The following is a 24,022-nucleotide window of genomic DNA, read 5'->3' as shown; positions in this document are numbered from 1 at the left end:
TAATTTTAACATGAAAGCTTATATCTTCTTGTTTTTATTTCCAACTATGTTTAGCCTGAAGCTGTCTGCTTTTTACTTTCCTACAAACTATCTCAAGCCCACTCATTTGGCCTATCTCACTATGTTCTACCACATTGCTTCATTCTGAATTCTCTTTGGGGCCAGATTTAAAGTTCTGTTCTCTGTGCCTTTCTTTCTCAAATTTAGTACTTTTCTAGGTTTATTCAGGAGCCAGAGATGCTTAGAAAGGTGCCTACTAATGGACAGTGACATCTTCCTGAGTTCAAATCTGATACTTCCTAGCTGTGTGACCCTGGGCAAGTCACTTAACCTATTTTCTGACAGTTTCCTCTATCTGTAAAACAAACTGAAGATGAAAATGGCAAGTCACTCTGGTATCTTTGCCAAGAAAATCCCACATGGAGTCATGTAGATGTGACAGAAATGACTGAACAAAACCAGAGGGATAACCACATACAACTGAAAAAAGAGCAAGTTCCAGTATGGACATGTCATGAACAAAAATCTGGCCTTACTCCATCAGGACCAGTATTTCTTTTTCTTCTGATTTCTTAATGGAGTTTTCTAACCCTAAAGTATTCTCTTGCTATTCCAGTGCTAAACTATTTCTGCCAAGCAAACAGATGGATATATTGTAAATTAATCAGCTGGACTGATTTTCTTCAAATGGGGAAAAACCCTCTAACTGAGAGCTACTTGCCATTATCTTTAGATCTCACTCTAAAAATAAATGATGGGGGGCAGCTAGGTGGCACAGTGGATAAAGCACCAGTCCTGGAGTCAGGAGTACCTGGGTTCAAATCCGGTTTCAGACACTTAATAATTACCTAGTTGTGTGGCCTTGGGCAAGCCACTTAACCCCATTTGCCTTGCAAAAACCTAAAAAAAGAAAAATAAATGATGAATGATCAGGGTTCCTAAACAGAGACTAGAATGGAATGGGGGGGGGAGTATTCTTGGTAAATTTAGTGAACAGGATGGTACATAGAGTGAACAGAGACTTTGGTGTTGACAAGTACAAAGCTGAAATTTAAGGAAGAAAGATTAGTCTAGGAAAATGAAGGGACTGGGAAGTACAGAACGTCAGTACTTTAGACAAAGAAAGTATTGAGAGCCACAAGCAAGGAAAGGATTTGAGAGCTTAGGACCTTGCAAAGTTGTTATCCAACAATATTGTACATGGTGAGAAAAAATATTTGACTAAGTAAAGCAAAGGATAGGAGTTAACAGAATTAAAATTGTACTATTATTAATAAAGAAGAATATTTCAGAATTTTACTTCAACTGGTGCTACACATTTCTCTTTCCTCTCTTCTACTTTTAAACATTTCTTTAATTTTTTATTCATCTTTTTCACATTGGTTCCATCTTATATCATACATCATCTACAGAAACTCTAAGCAGGGGATCTCAACCTGGTATCCATAAATTACTTTAAATTTTTTGATAACTATTTCAAAGTAGTAGCTTTTTTTTACAATCCTGCATATTTTTATTTGACACATTTTAAAACATTATTTTGAGCCAGAGTTCATCAATTTCACCAGATTTCCAAAGGTCCACGACTCTAAAATAGTTACAAAAATACAATTGCTAATTATTTCTTACATTCACCCCATTTTAATATTCTCCTGTTTAAGTATACTTATTTAAATCCTTTTTACATAGAATTAATTTCTAGATTTGCTTGAGTCTTTGGTTTTGTTCCTTTATTTCACATTTTTTTCTATTCCCTTTGATTATTTTGAATGAGGCTTTCAGAAGAGTTTCTGGTTTCTACTTTATTTTACAAGACAAAAACAAGGGCCTAATTTGCAGCATTCTCCAATTACTGCTTCTCATCGCTTGCTTATTATGCTTACCTTTTATACTTAGCTTTTCTCTATAGTCTTCAAATACATCTTTCAACTTCATATAAATTGTAACTTTGTTATGCTGAATTTTGCTCAGTTCATTCAACTTTTTAGATCTTCCTCTTCTCCTTCCCCAAACTTTTATAGTAAAGAACATGGGAAGTAGAAAGGGAGATAGGATTAATGCTTAATAATCACTCAGTCCTGTACTGGTGGAAAGATTATTCAGGAATTGTATTGTCTAAAACTTTTCATTTGATAATATAAGTGATTCATGCTGTCACTGAAAAGACCGTGTCTGACAATACCAGAACTCGAAACTATCCATTTCTTCTCAGGTCTTTGTCTATACTTTGATGTATTCTGCCACTAAATGGAAAATAGTGCCCTGATCATAGAAAATGTGTAGGACACACCAGGGAAGGTGAACACTTATACTATGTGCCCTACTCCAAATAACTTGGCTTCCCAAGGGTAGGGCTGGAGAGAATATTTTACTAAAGTAATATTTCACTATGGTAACATTTCCCAAACAAATCTGGGAATACTTTCTGAATGAAAAATTCAGAAATTAGATTTGTCTGTTCTACCTCCACAACCTTTCTGAGAAAAGACAAGGAGGAACAGATGAAATTTTTGTGTGAAATTATCTCCATCCTTAAGTAGACTAGATTAGCTGAAAAGCAGTTTGTGAAGAGGATAAAAGGTGAAATATACCTGAAATGCCAGGCTAGATCAGCTCCTTTAAGAGTTTAAATATCAACTAGAGGCTTCCTATTGTCTCTAGGAAGACACAACAAACAATCCAACTCTGTTTTCCAGTCTGTCCCGCATCTATAATTCTTTCTCCTCATAGCTATCTTATGGAATTTCAATCTCTCTTGAATGCTTAATTCAATACTACCTTATACACAAGGCTTCTTAATTGTATCAATTAGTAGTTCTCTTCCTAAAATTAGATTGTATGCATATACGGAGTATTCAGTTCCTATCTTAATAAATAATGAAGGCCTGAACTTCTTGAGTGAAGCCAGTGGTAGAGGTCTGTACTAGGTATGAACACAATCTAGACATGTCTATTGAACAAGCCATTGGGTGGAACAAAATGTTGCCACACAGGAAAGATATTTGGCTTGGCTGAGGAGACTCCCTCTTGCCCTATGGGTCTTGTATTAAATAAAGAGCTAGTTTGGAGTCTGAATATTCTAGGGAGGAGTCAAGATAAAGTAGTTCCAGCCAAGATGGTGAGAAAGAATTGCTTAGGTTTAGGGGAAGAAAAAGAGCCCCTATCTCCTCTCTCTTCCCTTAACTAGGGGATGACCTTGTAAATTTTGAAACATTGGAGGAATTGGACTTCTTAATGACATCCTAGCAGTGCTCCCAGAACTTGAGGTCCTAATGAGAAGGTGGGCACAGAGGGCCACAGTGGGGCCTAATGAGATACATGGAGAAAAGAATGCTTTTCTTTATGATTCTCCAAGGAGCCCCATAGAATACTGCACTAAACCTTATTGGGGTTTTATGTTGGGATGAAAAGATTTCCAGCAAAAGGACTTTCCCTTTGCCATGTGGGATCTCTAACCTTTAATCCATGTTCCCCTAAACTCTGTACATTTGTGAAAGTGTTCTCATGTGTGATTTTTTTTGTATTAATTGTTCTTGCTGTACTAACTTAGTAAACATCAATTACCATGTGTAAATTAAATATTGATGGCTAATAGATATCAGTGCAAAGCACACCAAAGGGATCTTGTCAGAAACAGCATTGGAAAAACATTTCCAAACCTCAGTGCCCTCCCTGCCCCAAATCCTGAAGGGAGATGTTCGCACTTTGGGGACATAACTTAGCAGAGTGAGTAGGAGTTAAGAGAGTAAGCTTAGAGTCATGCTATGTGAATTGTTTTTTTTTAATCTTTGTACATGTTGTATCTCTTTAGTTGGATGGAAGGTCCTTGAGGACAGAGATTGTTTTATTTTGTCCCCGGCATCTAGCAGAATGCCTTGCTTAGAGTAGGTAATTAAAAATGTTGGCATTAAATTGAAATATATTGGACTGGAGAAAGGGAAATTAGAATGATAATATTTTGCTGAAAAAAATCAGTGAAGAACATTTTGGAATAAAATATGGAAAATTAAACTTTTTTCTCACAAATTATTACATTTAATGTTTGATATATATCATGAATTTTAGAGGAAAATATTATATGGATTATCATTTTTTACCATGATCCCTAATGATAATGGATGGAATATAGTTTGGGAATTGGATATTTTTAGTAGGCAGTATGAAAAAAACAGTCTTGTATTGGTCCTGAGTCTGAGTTCAAATTTAAATTCTGATACTAGATATATGATCATGAACTAATCTTTCAACATTTAGAGCCTTTTCCCTTATTTATAAAGTGGTATCATATCACCAGCGCAGAGCTATTGTAATAGTCTCATGAGATCATTCAAATACATATGTATATATATATATATATATATATATATATATATATATATATATATCTTATATCTGTATGGATAAAGGGCCTATGGTCAGGAAGATGTGAGTTCAATTCTGGCCTCTTACTAGCTCACACACTTACTAGTTGTGTGATCCTGGGCAAGTTATTTAACCTTTACTTGTCTACATCCATTGAAGAAGGAAACGACAAGAAAGCCCTGTGGACAGTCCATAAACCACAGGATCATGAAGAGTCAGATATGACTGAATGATTGACAACAGCACATAAAACTTTCAATTATAAATAAATGTCAAAAATTACAATTATTCTCAAAATCCTAGCTATAAGGACTATATAAAAACATAATCATCCAGGCAAACTCCGATGGAGAAGGAACCATCCTTCCCTATCAGTTGAGAACCATTAGTGCTAAACACAGGTAAACAAACCAGTGTTGGATTCACCCTGGACTAATTCAGGCAGCAAGATATCTTGAAGGAGTGATGGGAGACAGTGGGTGCCCAGGTAAGTGAAATCACTGGGACTACTTTGACTACTATATTCCCTCATACCCTTATGGAGCCAGCCCAGTCTCCCATATCACCAAACCTGATTCCAGCCAAGTCTTAACAATCACCATAGACAGAAATAATTATTGTGGAGAAAGGGTCTACCTTTCTCATCATTACAAGGAACAACTGATGACCAAGGACTCCCAACAGGCAGATGATCCCTGAATCCCTGGGTATGGCACCTCCTGCCAAATACCATCTTCCAGTATCCCAGCCCTCACAGCCATCATCTAGGTAAGCAATTCCTGCCAACCAGATACCACATACAGGGCAGGCAAGAAGGCCAGCCTAGCTTATGTAGGAAGGTACCCTGAGAGAGAGAGATGCATGAGGAAGTAAATGTCAGGCAAGTCAAACCAGTGGTGACTTCCACCTTGGCTTTCAACTCCCCTTAGACCCTGATTATGTGTGTATGTATGTGTGTGTATATATATATATATATATATATGTATATATGTATATGTATATATATGTACATATGTATATATGTATATATAACACACACACACACACGCATATCTCCCAGAAAATCTCCCAGAAAATTCTTCTCCATCCTCAAGTATGTTGTGCTATTTCTTTGAAATCCTTGAGATAATGTACATTATTTCTGAATTATTGTTGGTTTACCCAGAAGCAGTATTAGAGGTGAAAGAAGTCTGAAAATTTTTTAAGGAACTTCAGATTTGGCTACTATGGGAATACAAACTACAGTGATATTTCAAAATGATTTGTGATCTAGTTCCAACACCTCATTCCTTTCTTTTCTTTTTAGAAATTACTCTTCTTTTATCAGACAAACTGACCATCTTGCTGTCCCTTAAACACAACATTCCACCTCTCACCTATGTATTTTTGCACTCGTTCATCCAAAGGCTAGAAGTCATTCTCTTCTTACCTCTTCCTCTGAGGAGTGACCTTCAAAGTTTAGCTCAAAGACTTCTTACAAAAGTCTTTCCTTAATCCCTCTGGCTGCCCAAGTTGTTCCCCAACTTTATCCTGTATTATTATCTTTATTATTTTGATATCTGTTTTATATAAACTTATCTGTGTACACGCTGCCTCCTCCAGTAGAATGTAAGTTCTCAAGGCAAGACTGTTTCATTTTGGTTTCAGTATCCTGGTCCTAACTCCATGCTTAGTACAAAGAATTTACCTAATAAATGCTTATTGGTTTGATTATACAATACAATGGGAGTCCCCATATTTTATGTGGAACTATATATATGGTTAAAATGTCTTATCTTTTATATGGTATTTTGTGAATACATATGTGAAGAAGCCATAATTTTTTTCACTGTGTGGGAACTCTATGAAGATCAAAACTTGTTAATGTCTTAATAAATAAAAGTCCTTTGTATTTGCTTGAGGCCAATAGAAGTCAAATGGCTTACTTGGGGTCACAAAAGCTATTGTTTCAAGGGCACAATTTCAATTCAGATTTGCCTGATTTTTTCCTAGCCTTATTATATCAGCAATATTGTCTCTACTTTAGACTGCATTAATACTTTATGTTTCTTATAATATATTGTTATGATGCTTTCTCCTCTAATTTGCAGGAAAATGACAAATTTATAAGCCAAGTGAATATTTAGTTCTAGTCCTTATTCAATGTTCTCTGCCTCAAGAAAACAACATAAAATTAAAATGAAACCAAGGTGACAGTACTTTTCAAAGCCAACCCTTGTGGGAATGGAGCATAGTGGGAAAACACTATTTTATATTTCTTTGAATTGCCTATATTTTGAGGAAATTAATACATCATTTTCTAGAGATTCTATTTAGTCAGATTTGTGTGTCTGGGGGCAGAGTACACATTCAACTGTCATCTTCTTCACATCCTCCTATCAACAAACTGTATCCTTCCCCACCTCATCTACATGCCACTTGATAGTTCTTAAAATCAGGGGTGGAGAATGGAGATTTATAATACTATTTTAAATCTTGTGAAGAATGAAAGAAAGAACAAAGAAATGAAGAAAGAAAGAAAGAAATGCATAATAGTGTTGAGATGATTAAGACAGACAATTCATTTTTGCATCCACATGGAAGTAACACTTTTGAGGCTAGTGAGTTTTCATCTTTTCTTTTAACTTTAATGATATCCTTATTGGGTAATGAAACTTTTATGAACAAACTTAGAGAACCATATGGTCTCTGCCTGTATTCAGGGTAATTAAATTCCCTAGACCCTCTCCAGGAAAATAGGGTGGGTGAGAAGCACATGATGCAGAAAAAATAAACAAACTTAACTAGACTGTCTATACTAAGACAATTTGAAGTTTTCTGAAAATGTGACATTTATACCTTAGAGAGTCTAACGCTGTGCTCTGATAATGAACCATCCCTTATTTCTAAAGTTGATACTTACCCACTATTAAAAATAATGTATTTTGAGATTTTTTTCCAGTAGTGGTAAATGATTTTAATTAATCTAACTTTATTTTCTTACATGAACATTATTCTGATCCAAGAGGAAAGATAAAGAAGATAGAGAATAAAAATTATAGGATACAGACTGTGGAAATGCTACATATATTCAACATCTGGTAACATGAATGTAATGCATTTTGATGCTGTTCTGTTTGGCACATGCTATGCTTTTGCAAATCATTGCTATGGATACAAAACTAAAAGATTCTTTGTATTCCTCACCCATTGTTTATCTTAAATCATACAGATCTCCAAGTTTGTAACTCTAAGTAACACTGTCTTGCCCATTGATAGAACTTGACACACTCAACTAGGTTTATAAGAACATGCTAAAAGAGCAATCTGATACACTATTTTTTTCTTTTAAAGTATCCTAACTAGCTTTTCCTTTCAAAATATCAAGGTCCTCTGACAAATAAGACAAAAACTTCTATTTGATAAATTTATTCGTGTATAACTAGAAGGATGAATGATGACTAGGAAAGCAGCTTATTTCCTTTCCCCTATTCTGGAATGCCTCTGTCTCATTTCTCATCCATATATGTTCTTTCTCACTACTCTGGGTAGTCACCATTGTGCTGTTCCTGGGAAAAACAACTGTCCTTTAGTTGGAAATGACCAAGGTTTATGAAAATGATTGTAAATTTTTCCTTTAAAGCCATTTGAAAAGGTCACAAGGGAAGCAGTTTAATTTAGTCTGTTTTTCTTCACATATTAACATTTGAAACATTCCTTTCTGAGCTTAATGTTCTTTCATCTAGTTCTAACATATGTGAAACAACTCATTTCCTCCACTAAAATCAATCTGAAATTTGAGAACATTTCTGGTAGAATTCTATTCCTGAAACTTTAGGTTTTCTCCACCATGTTGAAAAGACATATTTATTTAATCATTTAGTATCTATGCTTAGTTCAAGAATCACCTTTTTTAGTTAAAAGAAAGAAAACTTCAGCTAAGTTTTTGGAATTTTCTACTTGCTTTGCTGGAATACAAACCAAAGGGGGCATATATAAAGATGAGCTTATCATGTGAAGGTAATAAAGCATCACATTAAAAATGTGGTGGTGGTGGGGAATAGCCTCATTCAGGGGGAAGTAGGACAAAAAAGTAGAGATTCCTTTGTATTTAAAGTTAGAATAAATTTTTGAAATGTCACTTCAGATGGAAACAGTAGGGAAAAACTCAACTAATACTGAGTCACACTGGTGCTCCTTAAAAAAAAAAATCACCCTGGACTTGCATATATACACTCACATTCCTAAGACTGACTCAGACAATCCCAGATGTCTGGTCCTCTTAACAAAACAGTTGAACTGAAATCCCTGATTCAGTGAAATTTATCCAGGAAGGAGATAGATTCTAGCCTAAGCAATTAAGGATGTCACTCTGCCAACAGTAAAACATTTTCAAGGGGGAAAAACAAGTAATGGACCTGGCAGGAATTTTTATTTCTGAGTAACTGATCTCTTGAAAAAAATAATTTTGTTTTTAAAAAGCAAAAGAAAAAAATTAAAACAATGGTATCCAAAGAAGAAGAAAATGATTCTGACTCCCTTGTAGCCAATACACATTCATGACAGAAATTCAAATTTCTATCATTAATTTTTAACTTTATAATTTTGAGTATATGTTCCCCAAAAGAAATTTTAATTTAAAAAGAGTAAGTTTACAAAGACTTTTTTAAAAGATGTTCTCATTAAGAAAATGTAAACGAGTATGTAAAATACAAAATATTCATTAAAAAGAGGGAAGAGCATGTGGTGAAGAGTTAAAATCTACTCATCACTTGATTACTCAGTCTCAGTTTCCTCTCTCATAAAATGAGAAGACTGGATTAGATCTGTTCCAGATAAAGATTTTTTTTCCCAGGTAAAATGTTTTCAACATTGATGGCATGTGGATGAATCCATTTCACGTTATTGGAGTACTGGAAGATTATTCACCATTTTAAACTCTCTGTGTTGATGGTTATATATAAAAAGTTGAGTTGGGTTTTTTCTTTTTTTTTTTTTTGAGAGGGAGTGGGTTTGGGGGAGGAGTATATCTATACTTCAATTGGTATATAGGGACATACTTATGAGAAACCACCATTTTCATTGCAGTTTAGCATACGTGTTTTGCAACTAATAGTGTTAGAGAGCTTCTTGGGGTTTTCTAAGAAATTAAATGAATTGCCTAGGGTTGCCCACTCAGTTTATATTAGAGATAGGTCTTTGATACAGATCTCCTGAATACCAAGGAAAATTCTTTATCAAGTATAATTGTAGCTTCTCATTCTTAGCTTGCATTAGTAATCTTGCAGATTTTTATTCTTAAAACTTTTTGCTTCTTTATTTTACCATTCATTTTTAAAAGTTGATTTCCAAATTCTTTCCCTCCTTTCTACCCTTCTCCTACCCCCATTAAAAGGCAAGTAATATGATATGAATTATACATGTGAAGTCATGCAAAGCATTTTTATATTAGCATGGTGCAAAAAATTAAACAGGATGATTTCAATACTTTTAGAAATCTGTAATTTTATTGGTGTATGTATTCCCTTTACTGATATATCACATCCTCTCCAATCTCTTCTCATCTGGTTCAGTTCTTATCTGTATTTCCCTACGAATCTTTCACAATGTATCTTTCTAACATGCTGGAGGTTTTCATCATACTTTTTAGTAAATTAGAGGTACCAATGTAAAACAAATCATAAATGAAAGTCTCAATGAAATGTGCTTAATTAGCACATCTAGTTTGTTATTAAACATTAATAAATACTTAGTGTTTCTCCTTTTCTCTCCTTTCAATTACTAAAGAGTGTTTTTAGAGAAAACAAGTTGAGTCACCTTTAACAGTTCGCTAATGAACGGTAACAAGTCATATATACTGTCTTGGTGACATTTCTGGACAGAATTTTTTCCCAGAATGAGTGAGGAAAGCAGGATTGAAATGCCTAAAAATCTAGTTCTTTCCTCTGGAGACTACATGGCTTGTATTCCAATGCATTCCACTTATACTGAAATTGTAAGTTAAAAGAAAATAGCATACAGATGTTCTGTCAGTTATGCATATAAGTTCACTCATGCAAGGGCCTGTGTTCACTATAACTTGCTTATTTTCAGTGTATAAACAAAGTATATTTTCACATAGATTCACATTCATAAATAACCCATATTTAATTTCTAAATAATTAAAAATAAAGTGGGATTATATTACAAAATAGCATTAGAGAATTTAAAAAGCATTATGGTGTAATGAAAGGGATGTTGATTTATTTTTATTATTTTTTTTTAGTCAAAAGAACTGCCTTCAAATCCTGGCTCTGCTGCTTAATACTTTTAAGTCCTTGGACAACTCGCTTAAATTCTCTGGGATTCAGTTTCTTCACCTATAAAAAATGAAGGTGATGGACTTAGGACATTCAAAGTCTCTTTGAGCTAAAAGTTTATGATACTATACTCTCCAAAGGCCCCCTTCCATAACTTTAAGAAAAATACAATAAAGATTGTTTGCCTGGCATTACGGCAACCAGAACTCTCTCTTAACTAGCACTCCTGTGGTTTGCCAGTACAGTAAAAATTGATGTTCAGAACTATGCTGCTTAGGGCTCTAACTATAAAAAAACATCCTGAAGTGATTTCTGGATTATAAATGACCAAATCCTATTCATTTCAATTCTTAAAGTAGTGTTATTTATTATACTTTTAAGAAAATTAGTGCTTTCTCTAGAGTGATTTTTTTTGATGTGATATTTTATTAATCTAAGTACAACATTCTTCATCCATGCTTGATAAAAGTTTGCTGTAATAGATAAATCAATCTTGAGAGTATGGAGCAAAATGCTTGATTTCTGAAAGTTTATCAATTCTTATCAGTTATCAATAAAAATAAATATTAGAAATAAGAGAAGTCATTTGGGAAATACTTTTCTAGTGTCTTAAAGGGTTGCATATTTCATTTGTTCCCTCAGATGAGGAAACTACCAGTACTAAAGGAGATTAGCATCATCTCTTGAACTGATAGTCTTAGAAAGTTGTTTGGGGGACTAAGATATTAAATGACTTGCTGAGGGTCACAAACCCAGTCCATGTCAGAGGAAGGATATAAAACCAAGTTTTCCTTATTCTGAGGTCACGACTCTAAATATACCATTGTGCCCCTCAGAAACAATTGATACTCTCCCACAATTTTAATCATCTATTCCTAGCACCCTAAGCATACTCATACTCCACATCAGATTGCACTTGATTGATTTACATGAGCACACTATTCTGGCAAATTTATGAACTTTCAAGAAAGCAATCTAATGCTACAAATGAATAAAATTTCTGATAAGGAACATCCTCTTTACTCAAATAAATCAAAGCATTTTCTTAAAGAGTATTATGGGATCAAAATATAGTCCCATCAACATTTTCTTTAAAAAGGAGAGCAAACACATCAGTTACCATAATTATTTAGTTTTTTTTTCCCAGAAGTTCTAGACCACCTTCAAGCTCATTAGATATCTCATATTCAAAAACCACTGTAATGGGTTTGGTTGACCCCTTGTTCTTTAATGAATGTTGATTTTGTTCTGTTGTGATAGTACTTTATCCTAGTCACATTACTGGGGTCATTGAAGTGATATCAATCTTCTATTCATATATTTAAGATATTTATAAGGTGATACATTTTCAATGTAAACCATTTACTCAACATAGTGCATTTTCAAACATTCCATTGAATCAAGCTGCAAACGATTTCCCACATTTGTTTTATATTCTATACGTAGAGCTGATGAGGAGCAAGTTTGATGAACTCCAGCTGGGCTATAATACACACACACACACATAGAGAGAGAGAGAGAGAGAGAGAGAGAGAGAGAGAAGAGGAGAGGCCCATTTAAAATGGTCCTCATCCAGTTCAATCCCTAGTGCATTGAGCAGTGACTCTTAAATGGGCAACCTAATGTGATGAAACACTGGACAAGTGTCTGTGAAAAACCAAGAAAAGTCAACATATTGGACATCTTCCCATTCAATAATAATGTTTCCATTTTAAAACACAAAATGTCATTTTCACCTTTTAGAAAAGTAGAATTAAAAGCTTTACCTATAAAAATTCAGCAAATTATTAAATTGCTACTTTATCTACTAGATTCTGGAACAATATGAAAATGGTTTTCAACATTTATATGTGTTGCTTGGTTTCACAAAATCCATCATACACATTTCAATTCCCCCACTTTCTTCCCCACACCCTTCTGCTTCTGTCCAGCTGGAATGCATCAAGGGTGCATAAGCCAAGTCAAATGTTGACCCCACCCTCCTCCATCCATTTTAAGGCACCTTCAAAGCTAGAGTACTGATCTAGTTCAGTGTAGCCAATAACACCAGCGATCCTGTTATTTAAGACTCTAGTTTGGGTTTTTATAACTGCCCATTAACATGGGAGCTTTGATAGTTGGTCAAAAAACCCAGCTGCAATGAGTTTCATCAGATTGGAGTAACCTTTCCACAGAAGGGCCCTTATTATTAAATCTTGCTAATCTTTGCTCTCAGTGTCACTTCATCCCCTCATAATATCGACTTCTCTGTACTGCTCTATAAACTAGTCTAGGAGAACACTAAATATCTCCCTTCCAAAATGTTGGAACAGAAAGGATATTAAGATACCACAAGTAATTTTTATATCATTTGAATTCTGACAGACAATAGTCATTTGAAATTGCACAGAAATGATAGATTTCCTGACAAAAAGAGGGAGAATAAACTGCAACAGGACAAAAAACTTACTTTGTTGTTCCCCTGTGCATGTAGCCGCAAGGAAAAAAAAAGAGAAGGAAATATGTTAAACTTTCATTTTTTTTTCAAAACTGTGGAACCTCTTTGTTTAGCAAAACCAAAATGCAGAATTTTATATCAACATATTAACAGCAAACACAGACACAAGATTACAGAATACAGGGACAATTCGGAAGGTCAATGAAAATTGAAATTGTGTATTCATAACAGCAGAAAATTATTTCAAAATGATTTTTTTCTTTCTACTCAGAATACTTTGGGGATGGGAAGAGAGCCAAAAGGAGCCACTTCCCACCCCCCACTTCTCATGAACTGGTAATAAGTGAACTGTTAGCATGAAAGACAAGCCATTTAACATGTCTATTTGCCCTTTTATGACAGCCCCTCCTCCAACATGCCAAGGAGTGGAAAGTTTCAACAGCCAATGTGTTTTTAAACAAACATTGCATCCTTGGCTTCTAAGAAGAAAAAGAAGAAAAAATGGAAAAGGGTGCAGAGGGAAGGAGTGGGTGGTAGAGTAAGCAGAACATGTTACGACAAACATCTGTATGATTCCTTTATTTTTTTTTAATTATGAGTTTTTCCATGGGCTGGTATGGAGAGTGCTGACTGTATAGTGAGGATATAGCCAAAATAAACAGTAGTCCACATTTGAGAAATTGGGGCTGGAAAGGTTGGTCACAAAGATGTAGTCATTTTTTAAAGAAGGCAATCTGGAGAGAGATACAGAGTGCAGTAGTAGTCAGCTGGTAAATGGATATCCTGTTTCAAACCGAAACTACAAGAGTGTGATTTATATCAACGAATTTAACTCACATATGGTTTAAAAAATAAAAACAATGATTCATTACTACCAGGGCAGCCCAAGTCCTCACAAGAGAAAATCCTATGGGGGAGTGAGAGACATGAAGGGATATGGGCAGGGATGGTTCTGAAACCTTCTTACAAGGGGCCCTAAAGGAATTTCTAGCAAAGAGGTTGCGGTCAAAGAGTGCCATAACTAAAATATAAGCATGTGGGGATAGGGTGAGAATCAGGCAGAATAACAGGTCAGGCTAGAGAGCTGGCAGCTAGTTCTAAGTTCATGAAAGACACAGAGGGAAAAACAACACAAAAAGAAACCTTCTGGGTTCTCTGGGACTATACAGTGGTGAAGCAATAATCCCCCAAAGAAAGGTTATTTCCTGGAATATAATGCTAATTAGAGACCACAGAGACTTTGCCTGATCCAGGAGCTATTATTGCTATCATAAACTGCATTGAATAAAGAAAATATCCAAAGAAACTGATAAATTATTGTGATGAGGTGCCTAGTTTGTTTTTGGTTTTGTTTTTTGTATTGTTCAGCTAAAGTCGAATGCTGGGTTGCCATAGACACAACTGTTTGTTAACATTCTTTGTTTTCCTGAGGAGTTAATAAAGGATACAGGAATGAATGAGGGAAACAAGATTCTGTTGCAAAGATCATGCCAACTTTTCAGTAAGGCAATAAAAATCTCCACATTGGGTTTTATCAGAAACAAGAGACTACTTTCAAGAATAATGAGACCCTAGTTCTCCAAAGAATTGCAATATTACTGAAAATACCTCAAACAGAAGGGGTTTATTGCATTCCACAACAGTGCAGCTTTTGATCTACTAAAATAAGTTTCAGGGATTTAACCAAGTATTTTTGTACATTATGCAATGACTGGATTTCACACTGTAGGGGCAGATGGTTCACTTTGCAATGGTAACAATGATGTCATGAAGAGAAGGATTCACTGTTCTTTAAATACATAAAATGCACAACTACAGTACTTTTTTTTTTGTCCTGGCTTTTAGTTCAATAATTACTCTATTGTCTGGTGTGAGAGACTCATAATAATCCTGAAGTGACAAAACAGAAGTACTTTAAACTTTCTCTTCTTTGTAGTGTCAACAATTTAAGTTTAGATCTCTGACAATGACTTCATTTTTTAAAAAATGACTATAAGACAGAGCTGAATTGGCCAGTTGGGGATAAGATGTTGCTCTAAATTCTATTGGAAGCAGTACTAGCTAAACTGAAAAAAAAACAGGGTGTTTACATGCTGGTGAGCTTATGTAGAAAATATACTCCATTAGTCTTGTCATGAATGCAGTATCCACTAAGTAGATAGGGAAATCAATCAGAATTATATTAATATAATATCAATTAATATTTATACATTGTCCATTTCTCCCTCCCCCCCTCCTTAATTTTAATGGAATGTTGCTACATTACTATTTATTTTAGTCCATACTAAAATTTGGTATATGGGGCTCAGATTGAAAGAATGTCATGGCTTGTAAAATACTTAGCACAGTCCTAGCATATAGTAGGGAATTAATAAATGCCTTAATCCCTTCTCCTCTCCCGTCCTGAAATATAAAAGCAATTCATCAATAAGGCACTTCAGAAGGAATGCATTATAACAAAGAGGTTCCTGAGAACGGTACAATAGCTAGGGTAATTTAATTATCTCAATCAAGAATTGGGACAAATGATATGAAAGATATTCCTTTGGGGACATTAAAAGTACAATGACTTTTCTTATAGTATGAATGTATAGTTGTCATCGCTTAAAAAGAAGCTTTACTATTTTAATACATCCTAGATTCTAAATACTTTTTTAATTAATCAATTAAAACAATAGCAGTTTTACATCTTTAGCAGGTATAGCAATGTGGTACAGATTCACCTAACATTATATAGAAACTTTCCATCTATATTATTTCTGACATTTTACTTGTTTTGTATAACCATATAGCCTAGAGATAGAAATATGATTGGAATTCATATCTGAAGGATTGGGAACATGAGGGCATAGAATTTAGAGCTGAAAAAAGATAGTAAGAACAAAAAGCTTCAAAATTATAAGTATCTGAGATATCATCAATGTGGCTGTTCCATCTATTAAGGCAGACGTCTAGCCACTCCTCTAGAACTTTGTCCATGATCTTTGAGAAACATTCAACCCACTATCATTTATTAACTACCTACTATTTTCTAGGTGTGAGAAGTGCTAGGTGCTAGAAATCAAAAGAATGGCAAAAGAAAATGAGCAAAAAAGCAAACAAACCTCTCAAAGAGCTCATATTCTAATGGAGGACAACAACTCTGTACAAACTAAGTATGTCTATATATGTAGCCACATACATATATATATACATACATATATGTATATCAACTAAGGTAGTCTCAGAGGTAAGGCACTGAGATTAATTATGGAAGACCGAGGAAGGTTTCTTGTAGAAAGGAAAATTTTAGCTAAGACTTTTAAGATGTTAAGGAAACTAGAAGGTGGAGATAAGAAGACAGTTTCAGACATGGAAGAGTCATTTAAAATTCTCAGCTTTGGGAGATGGTGCATTATGTGCAAGGAACAACAAATTCCTTGCAAAGGAGAGACTTGAGGAAAGGAGACCAACTAACAGTCTATTACAATAGTCTGGGCATGGAATGATGAATACCTGATCCAGGATGATTGCAATGTCACAAGAAACAGTGAGGTTATACACATTCAAAGATGAAACCTAGGTTGCAAGCCCTAATGACTGGGAAGTTGGAAGTTATAGGAACTTAACAGTTGAAAGAAACTTAGGAAGTGGGGAAAATTTGGAGAACAAAATAAGAAGTTCAGTCTTGGACATTTTGAGTTTAAGATGTCTATAGCACAAAATGTCTAATAAGCAATTGGAGATGGGAGACTGTAGATTAACAGAGATAATAAGGCTGGGGAGGTAGGTCTAAGAGTTATCTGCATAGAATCGATGATTGAACTATGGGAACTAATGGGATACAGAGATTGAAGGAAAGTCCAGGACAGAACCTTGGGGTCATGCCCTATAGAAAAAACAAAGAAGAAATGATTAGGTAAGAGAAGAATTAGGAGAAAGAAGTGTCCCAAAAACCCAAGAGAGAAGAATAGCAAGGAGAAGAGGTGGTAATAGCATCAAAGGCTGAAGAAAGTTCAAGAAGAATGAGGACTGAGAAAAAAATAATCAGTAATTTTGGGGAGAATAGTTTCAATTGAATGATAGTTTCAGTGACTGAAAATAATAACACATTTGCATAGCTTTTTCTCATAACAACCTTTTGATATTTATTGTTCCTATTTTACATATGTGAAAACTGAGACTAAAATGGGTGAAACAACTTGTCTGTGGTCAGTTAGTAATTGTAAGCACTGGAATACAAGTCTAAGGTTTCTGAACTCCATGCCCAGAGCTCTTTTCACTATATCATCTACAGTAGTGGAGAGAAAAGCAAGCAAGAGATGGAAATCATTTTGAGATAGAATTTCAGGCCTATTAATTCCCCCTATTTCTGAAATTTTATCTCTTCATGATTAAGGTTAGCAAAGCTTCTCTGACAGTTTTGATGTCATCCCAAGGATTTCCTCTAATTTCTTTGGCATTCTTTACCATTTGTACTGTGTAAGTTATGTCAGCTGTTAAAAGTACCATTGAATTTAATGAAAGACTTTTTTTAGGAAGAAAACTATTAAATTTAGGAATTGATACTTCATAGATGGATAACAAGTATTTATGGATCATTTCAAAAACATCTTTCTAATCCGACAGGACCATGTTATAAAATTCTCTTCATTTTTGTACCATAAACACCTAGTCAAGTATACATTTATATATTGTGTGCTTATGTAGTTACATTCATATATTATGGGAAAAGACATTAACTACAAATATGTAAAATATTCTTTTTAATTTATTCAATTAAAGCTAAAATTATTAAAATACAGACTTTCATTATATGTTAGTATCCCTAACAAATGACTATTATCCAAAAATGATTTTTATTTTGAATGTATGTTAAAATGCCATATTTCTACCTATTAGTGCAAACCTTTTTTCCCTTTTTTTAAAAACATGGTCTATGTTTTAAAATTATTGAGTATTTTACTTCATTCAAATTCAAACTAATAATTTATTTACATAGTAAGAAACACCTACTGTTAAATAATATTAAGTGGCTGGTAGGAAAAAACTTCATCATTCTGAGAAATCAATTGGAAGGGCATAAGGCAAATCAGAGGCACTTGGAAACAATCTTGTCCTTCCATATCCTATCCTTATGATATATTCAATTCAGCATTTTACATTGGAATTTCAATTTAGCAAATTTTAGTCAATTATGTGTAAAGTACTGTTTTAAGAACTTATAATGTTAAATACTCCCAGGCCTCAAGGGCTTTAAATTACTACTAGGGGCAAGGTATGGGAACTATAACATGAATATGATTAGAACATCATAAGACTTTAATCAGCACTTGGTGATTGCCTACAAAGTGGAGTGATGAGGAGAAGAAGAATTTAGACAAAAATGCTCCAGGAATATTTAAGGATGAAGATAGCACTTTCACTTGAGAGTATCATGAAAGATATGATGATGATGATGATGATGATGATGATGATGAAAGCAGCACCTGAGTTGAGTCTTGAAGAAAGAGAAAAATTGCGAAAGGTGGAGGTGATAACAGGAAATGGTCTAGACAGGCAGACAATCTGGAGCAAATAAATGGAGAAAGGAGAAAGGTTAAGTTAGAAGGAACATCTAGTTTGATGGATAAGAGGAGTGAATGGAAGAAATAACTTGTGAAATAAGTAAGAAGGACAGGATAAGAATGTAAACACCTTAAATGCCCAGCTGAGTTATTTACATTTCATACTAATAGGGAATAACTGGAGGGTTTTAAGTAGGGAATGTCTAAGGAAGATTTTTTTGAAGATGGCATATCAATTGGAGAAGAGAGAGCCTGGAGATAAGGTAAGCAATTATGTGGCTAGTAGAACAATCTAGGAGAGAGAGAGAGAGAGAGGTGATAAAGGTCTTAGCTAAGATTGTAGCACGTGAGTGGAGATAAGCAGAGAGATAGGAGAGATACTGAAGAGGTGGAAGGAAGTATTAAATGTGGGGAATGAGGGAGAAGGCAATCAAAGATGATGCTGAGGGTTTAAAACTGCATCAGACAGAGGATGGGAATTGAATCAACAAAAATAGGAACTTTAGTCCAAGCATTTGTTTGGATATACATCTATATAATCAAAGCAGACACCATGGAACTACATATAAATTATAGATTTTCTTTAAAATTATACAAAATTATTACATTAAATGATAAATAAAATAAATTATTATTAATGCTTTCTAGGGCTGTAGCCCTACTTGCATCTGTGTTAGAGATATAATAATGCAGGCAAGTATAACTATGAACTATATACAAGGTAAAAGGTTTACTTGAAATTCCAAAAAATTCTCTTTATATGATACTATTGTAAAGTGAATTTATTCAGCAAGTTTAAAGAAGAAATTCCAAAATAAGCAATCCAACAGTGAAGATCTATGTTAAGTTTAAGTAGCATAAAGCTTTGCCTGGATAATAAAGGCATGGATAAAGTTGAATTCTATCAGCTAAATGGAGTATTTTTCTTAAGTATAATTAAGAAAATCAGACACATTCAACTTACTAAAGATTTGTCAGGATAGACACCAGCTCGTAGCAGAGATGCCTTCCAGCTATCTACATCTTCTTGGGAGTCACATGCCAACTCAAGAAAGCGATAGTCCTTGTATACATTCCTGGAGGAAAGGGGGAAAAAGGCATTGTTGAACCAAATTCCTTCAGCAATCAAAATATTTTTCCTATTTTCTAAAATCCTCTTCTAAATTGCTAAGCAGAGGGCCATAATTCTAGATAAGGCCCTCACCATCTCTTACCTTTATACCACCACAATGGTTTCCTACTTGGTCTCTTCTACTGAGCTGCCAAAGTGACTTTTCTAAAATACAGCATTGGTCATGTTATTATCCTATTTAATAACATCCAATGGTTCCTTGTTGTCTTAAGGATCTAAGATAGAATCCTCTTTTTCAATTTTAAAGCCCTTCATAATCTATCTTTTAACTTTGTTATACATTACTTCCCTTCTTGTTTCCACCTCTGTGGTCCAATCATGTTGGCCTTCTTTTGCACATAGAACACGGTATTTTTCATCTTCTGTAGAATCCTATGTCTGGAATGCATTTTTTTACTCACCCTTGTGTTTTAGAATTACCTACCCCCATTTCCTTCAAAGTTCAATGAGAGACCTTTTCAGATGTCCCCAGCTATTAGCTCCTCTCACATGCTATTATCTTATGTTTATTTTGTATTCACATATATATGTCTTGGAGTCAGAAAAACCTGAATTCAAAGTGCTAGATCCTAGACTCCTGGGCAAGTCATTTAACCTGTCTTCCTCAATCTTCTCATCTGCTCCCAGGGGCAGCTAGATAGCACAGTGGATAGAACACTGGTCTTGGAGTCAGAAGGACTGGAGTTCAAATCCAACCTCAGACAATTGTGGGACCTTGTCCACTTAATCCTGATTGCCTCACATCCAGGGTCATCTCCAATCATCCTGATTCATATCTGGTCTTTGGACCCAGATGGCTCACTCAAATTCAATTCATGTGCTTGTCATGACACCACCTCCCTGATGTCATTGTCTTCTTTGAAAATAAAGAACAAAAAAAAAATTTATCTGCTTCCCAGGTTATTGGATGTATAAAAGGATATAATATTTTCAAGTGTTTCCGCTCTATATAAATGTTAGCTATTATCATCATTATTGATTTTGAACACATTATTTCCCCTAATAAAATATAAGCTCCAGGGGTGGCTAGGTGGTGTAGTGGATAAAGCACCAGCTTAGAGTCAGGAGTACCTTGGTTCAAATCTGGTCTCAGACACTTAATACCTAGCTGTGTGGCCTTGGGCAAGTCACTTAAACCCACTTGCCTTGCCAAAAATCTAAAAAAATAAAATAAAAAAAATAAAATATAAGCTCCTTATGAAAAATAATTATCTCCTTTTTGTCTTCATATCCCCAATGTCCAGCATAATACTTAGCATATAGTAGGTTCTTTTTTTTAGGTTTTTGCAAGGCAAATGGGGTTAAGTGACTTGCCCACATATAGTAGGTTCTTGATAAATAGGTGTTTGTTGTTTGACCATATATCAATAAATGACAATCCAATATATATAATGTACTGATTCAAATGTATAGGAACATGAACAGTTCCCATGACTAAAGTGTTCAAAATATATGAATAGGTATTTTTTCAGAGGGAGAAATCCATGTGATCAAATAGCCAAACTTTTGAAAATGCCCAGAATCGGGGGGGGGCAGCTAGGTTGCCCAGTGGATAGAGCACTAGCCCTGGAGTCAGGAGGACCTGAGTTCAAATCCAACCTCAGACACTTAATAATTACCCGTGTGGCCTTGGGCAAGCCACTTAATCCCATTGCCTTGCCAAAAAAAATGCTTAGAATGTCTAATACCTAGAGAAAAAAATTAAAACAATTCTGAGATTCCATTCCATATCTATTAAATAGACAAAGTTCACTAAAAAAAGGAAAATCATAACTGTTAGACTGAATATGGAGGGGAGAAAGGTACATTAAGGAACTATTGATGGAGCTGTGGATTATTGGCCCAGCCTTTCAGGAAAGTAATTGGGAACTAGAATCAAAAAGGCCTTAAACTAACCCTTTATCACTCACCCACACTGAATGCTACCACTATTAGATTTAGTCCCAAGATCAACAGTAGACAAATACTTATGTCAATTCTTTAGTATTGGCAGAGAATTGGAAACTAAGAAAGTGCTCATTAATTAAAGAATGGATCAACAAATGATGAAAACACATGCATTGGTTCTCTGCAATTCTTTTTTTTTTGTAAGGCAAATGGGGTTAAGTGGCTTGCCCAAGGCCATCTGCAATTCTTAAATTGCTATATAAATGTTAGTTCTACAAATGTAAGAAAACATTTTTGCAATGTAAGAAATAATGTAAGAGATAAGGAAGAGTTGCATTATTGGACATAGATCAAAGTGAACAAAACAAACAGTTGTTTATACAGTAATGGCAATAATATATTAAGACAAAGAACTTTGAAATATTCAAGAATTCTGATCAGTGCAATGACCAACTATGATTCCAGAGAATTCATTATGAAGCCTAATATAGTGGTAATGAATGCAAGTTGTAGAAGAAGATATACAATTTCAGATACAACCAATGTGGGAGTTTTTTGCTTATCTAAATATACTTATTAAAAGGAATTTTAAAAAATTTACACTGACTTTTGAGTATCTTTGAGAAGAAATAGGAGGTAGAGTGGAACTCTGTACTTCTTATTATTAACATAAATTAACTAATTACAGGGAGACATATGATTGCAAATATGTGGCACTATGGTGTATTGCCAAAATTGTGGCACTATGAGTGAAGATAAGCAGACAGATAGGAGAGATACTGAAGAGGTTGTAGAGGGAGTCAAATTGATGGGTGACTCCACAGAAGAGAAAACATTTTTAGATGCTTCTATTTGTAAACTGCATATTTCTTTGTGCTCATTTCTTAAAGATCCTAGAGAGTTTTCTAAAGGGAATTCAAAAATTTTCAAGTTTGGGGAAAACTAGATGTTTAAAAATTAATGTTTTAGAGATTGGTGTGTAGTTGAATCATTGAATATTAGTTTGAATGGTTGAATAGTTGAACTTATACACCTAGTTCCATAGTATTTATAGCTTAGCCTATTTATAGAAAATGACCTTGGCTCCCCTCCTCCTACAACCTCCCCCAGGAATTAGAAAGTGGGCAAGGATAGCTTTTAGGAAATGTCACAGTGCTTTGACAAAATTCTACCAGTGATATTTCATGACTATGATTTATGGAATGTAACACTCTCTAGAAAAGGTTAAAGTTACCCAAAGCACAATGGGGAGGTTCACAATAGGTGTGATTAAGCTACAATGCATTACTATTGAAGATTTGAATCAAAGGATAGCACTATAGACGTGACTGGAAAAGATAGCAAGTCTGTCATGTGACAAGGGTGAAGACAACTAATGCAGAAGCATTGTGATCCATTGTGATTTACAGAATGTCCATTGAGGAAAACCACTAGCAAGCATATAGACCACTGTGAAGAAGCAACAGGAGAATACAAACATAAGTTTCAGACTCTTTAAAGGGGTATGGATTGGGTATGAACTAAATCCTTAAAAGGAGGACTCACATCAGTGAGATCAATAGCTATTCGAGCCAGGGCAGAATAATTTCAGAAGAAAGGAAGCATGGAGAAGATGGGAGTCTGCATCATGTATCCCCAAAGGAGTGTTTTTATAATTGCTGAATTTTTAGTTCATTCTGTAACTTCAAATCCTCATCAACATTCATCTAGATTATTAAACAACTTTCCACCTGTACTTTCTATCATTACAATTTCTCACAACTGACAAAATAATCTTTCTAAAGTTCTAGCTTGAGCATGATCATTGTCCAAGAAATTTTAGTGTTCACCTGTTACCTCTAGTATAAAATTCAAACTCCTTACTTTGATACCTAAATCCTACTGAAATCTGATTCTAGCCTGCATTTTCAGAATAGCAAACTTATTTTTGATGTTCCAGACAAATTGATCTCTTTGCTCTTTCTCCAATTTAATAATCCATCTCTTGTCTTCATAATTTTACCCAGGCTTTCCCCTATTCCTGCAGTGCCATCCTTCCTCATTACTTCTTAGAATCCCTAGCTTTTTTCAAGGTTTGATCCACAACACCACTTTGTAGGTGAAACTTTTTTCCTGATCTCCATACCTGAATTTCTCTCCCTCTTGACAATATTTAACTCTTTACACATTGAATTCCTCACATGCCAATGAAATTGCACTCTTAGTTTCTCTTCTATCCTCCCAACTGGGTGATAGTAAGATAGCCTACTATTTGGGTCTCCTGCATCAAGTATCTTTCCACTTCAGTACATTCCTCCATCAGGGCACATGTGGGAAAGGTCACATATGCAAGAAAGACATGCGAACAGGATAAAATGATAGAAAAACTAATACTTCCATG

At 34.7% G+C, this 24,022-nt stretch overlaps 1 protein-coding gene across 9 annotated transcripts in view; it reads right to left on the bottom strand.

Annotated features, from left to right (window-relative positions):
- The window catches only part of DNM3 (dynamin 3), a 670,943-nt gene that overhangs the window by 117,060 nt on the left and 529,861 nt on the right, over positions 1 to 24,022 (bottom strand). For 8 of the 9 annotated variants that reach the window (XM_074222020.1, XM_074222018.1, XM_074222019.1 and 5 more), the window contains one exon: positions 19,588 to 19,699. In XM_074222020.1, coding sequence (XP_074078121.1) covers positions 19,588 to 19,699 — 112 coding nt within the window. Of the gene's footprint in view, positions 1 to 12,540; positions 13,812 to 19,587; positions 19,700 to 24,022 lie in introns of those variants that run through there. The other variant, XM_074222026.1, reaches the window with a different exon arrangement.

Source organism: Macrotis lagotis, chromosome 2 (assembly GCF_037893015.1).
Source record: "Macrotis lagotis isolate mMagLag1 chromosome 2, bilby.v1.9.chrom.fasta, whole genome shotgun sequence".
Classification (NCBI taxonomy): Eukaryota; Metazoa; Chordata; class Mammalia; order Peramelemorphia; family Peramelidae; genus Macrotis; species Macrotis lagotis.
This window is presented reverse-complemented; position numbering and strand designations above follow the sequence as displayed.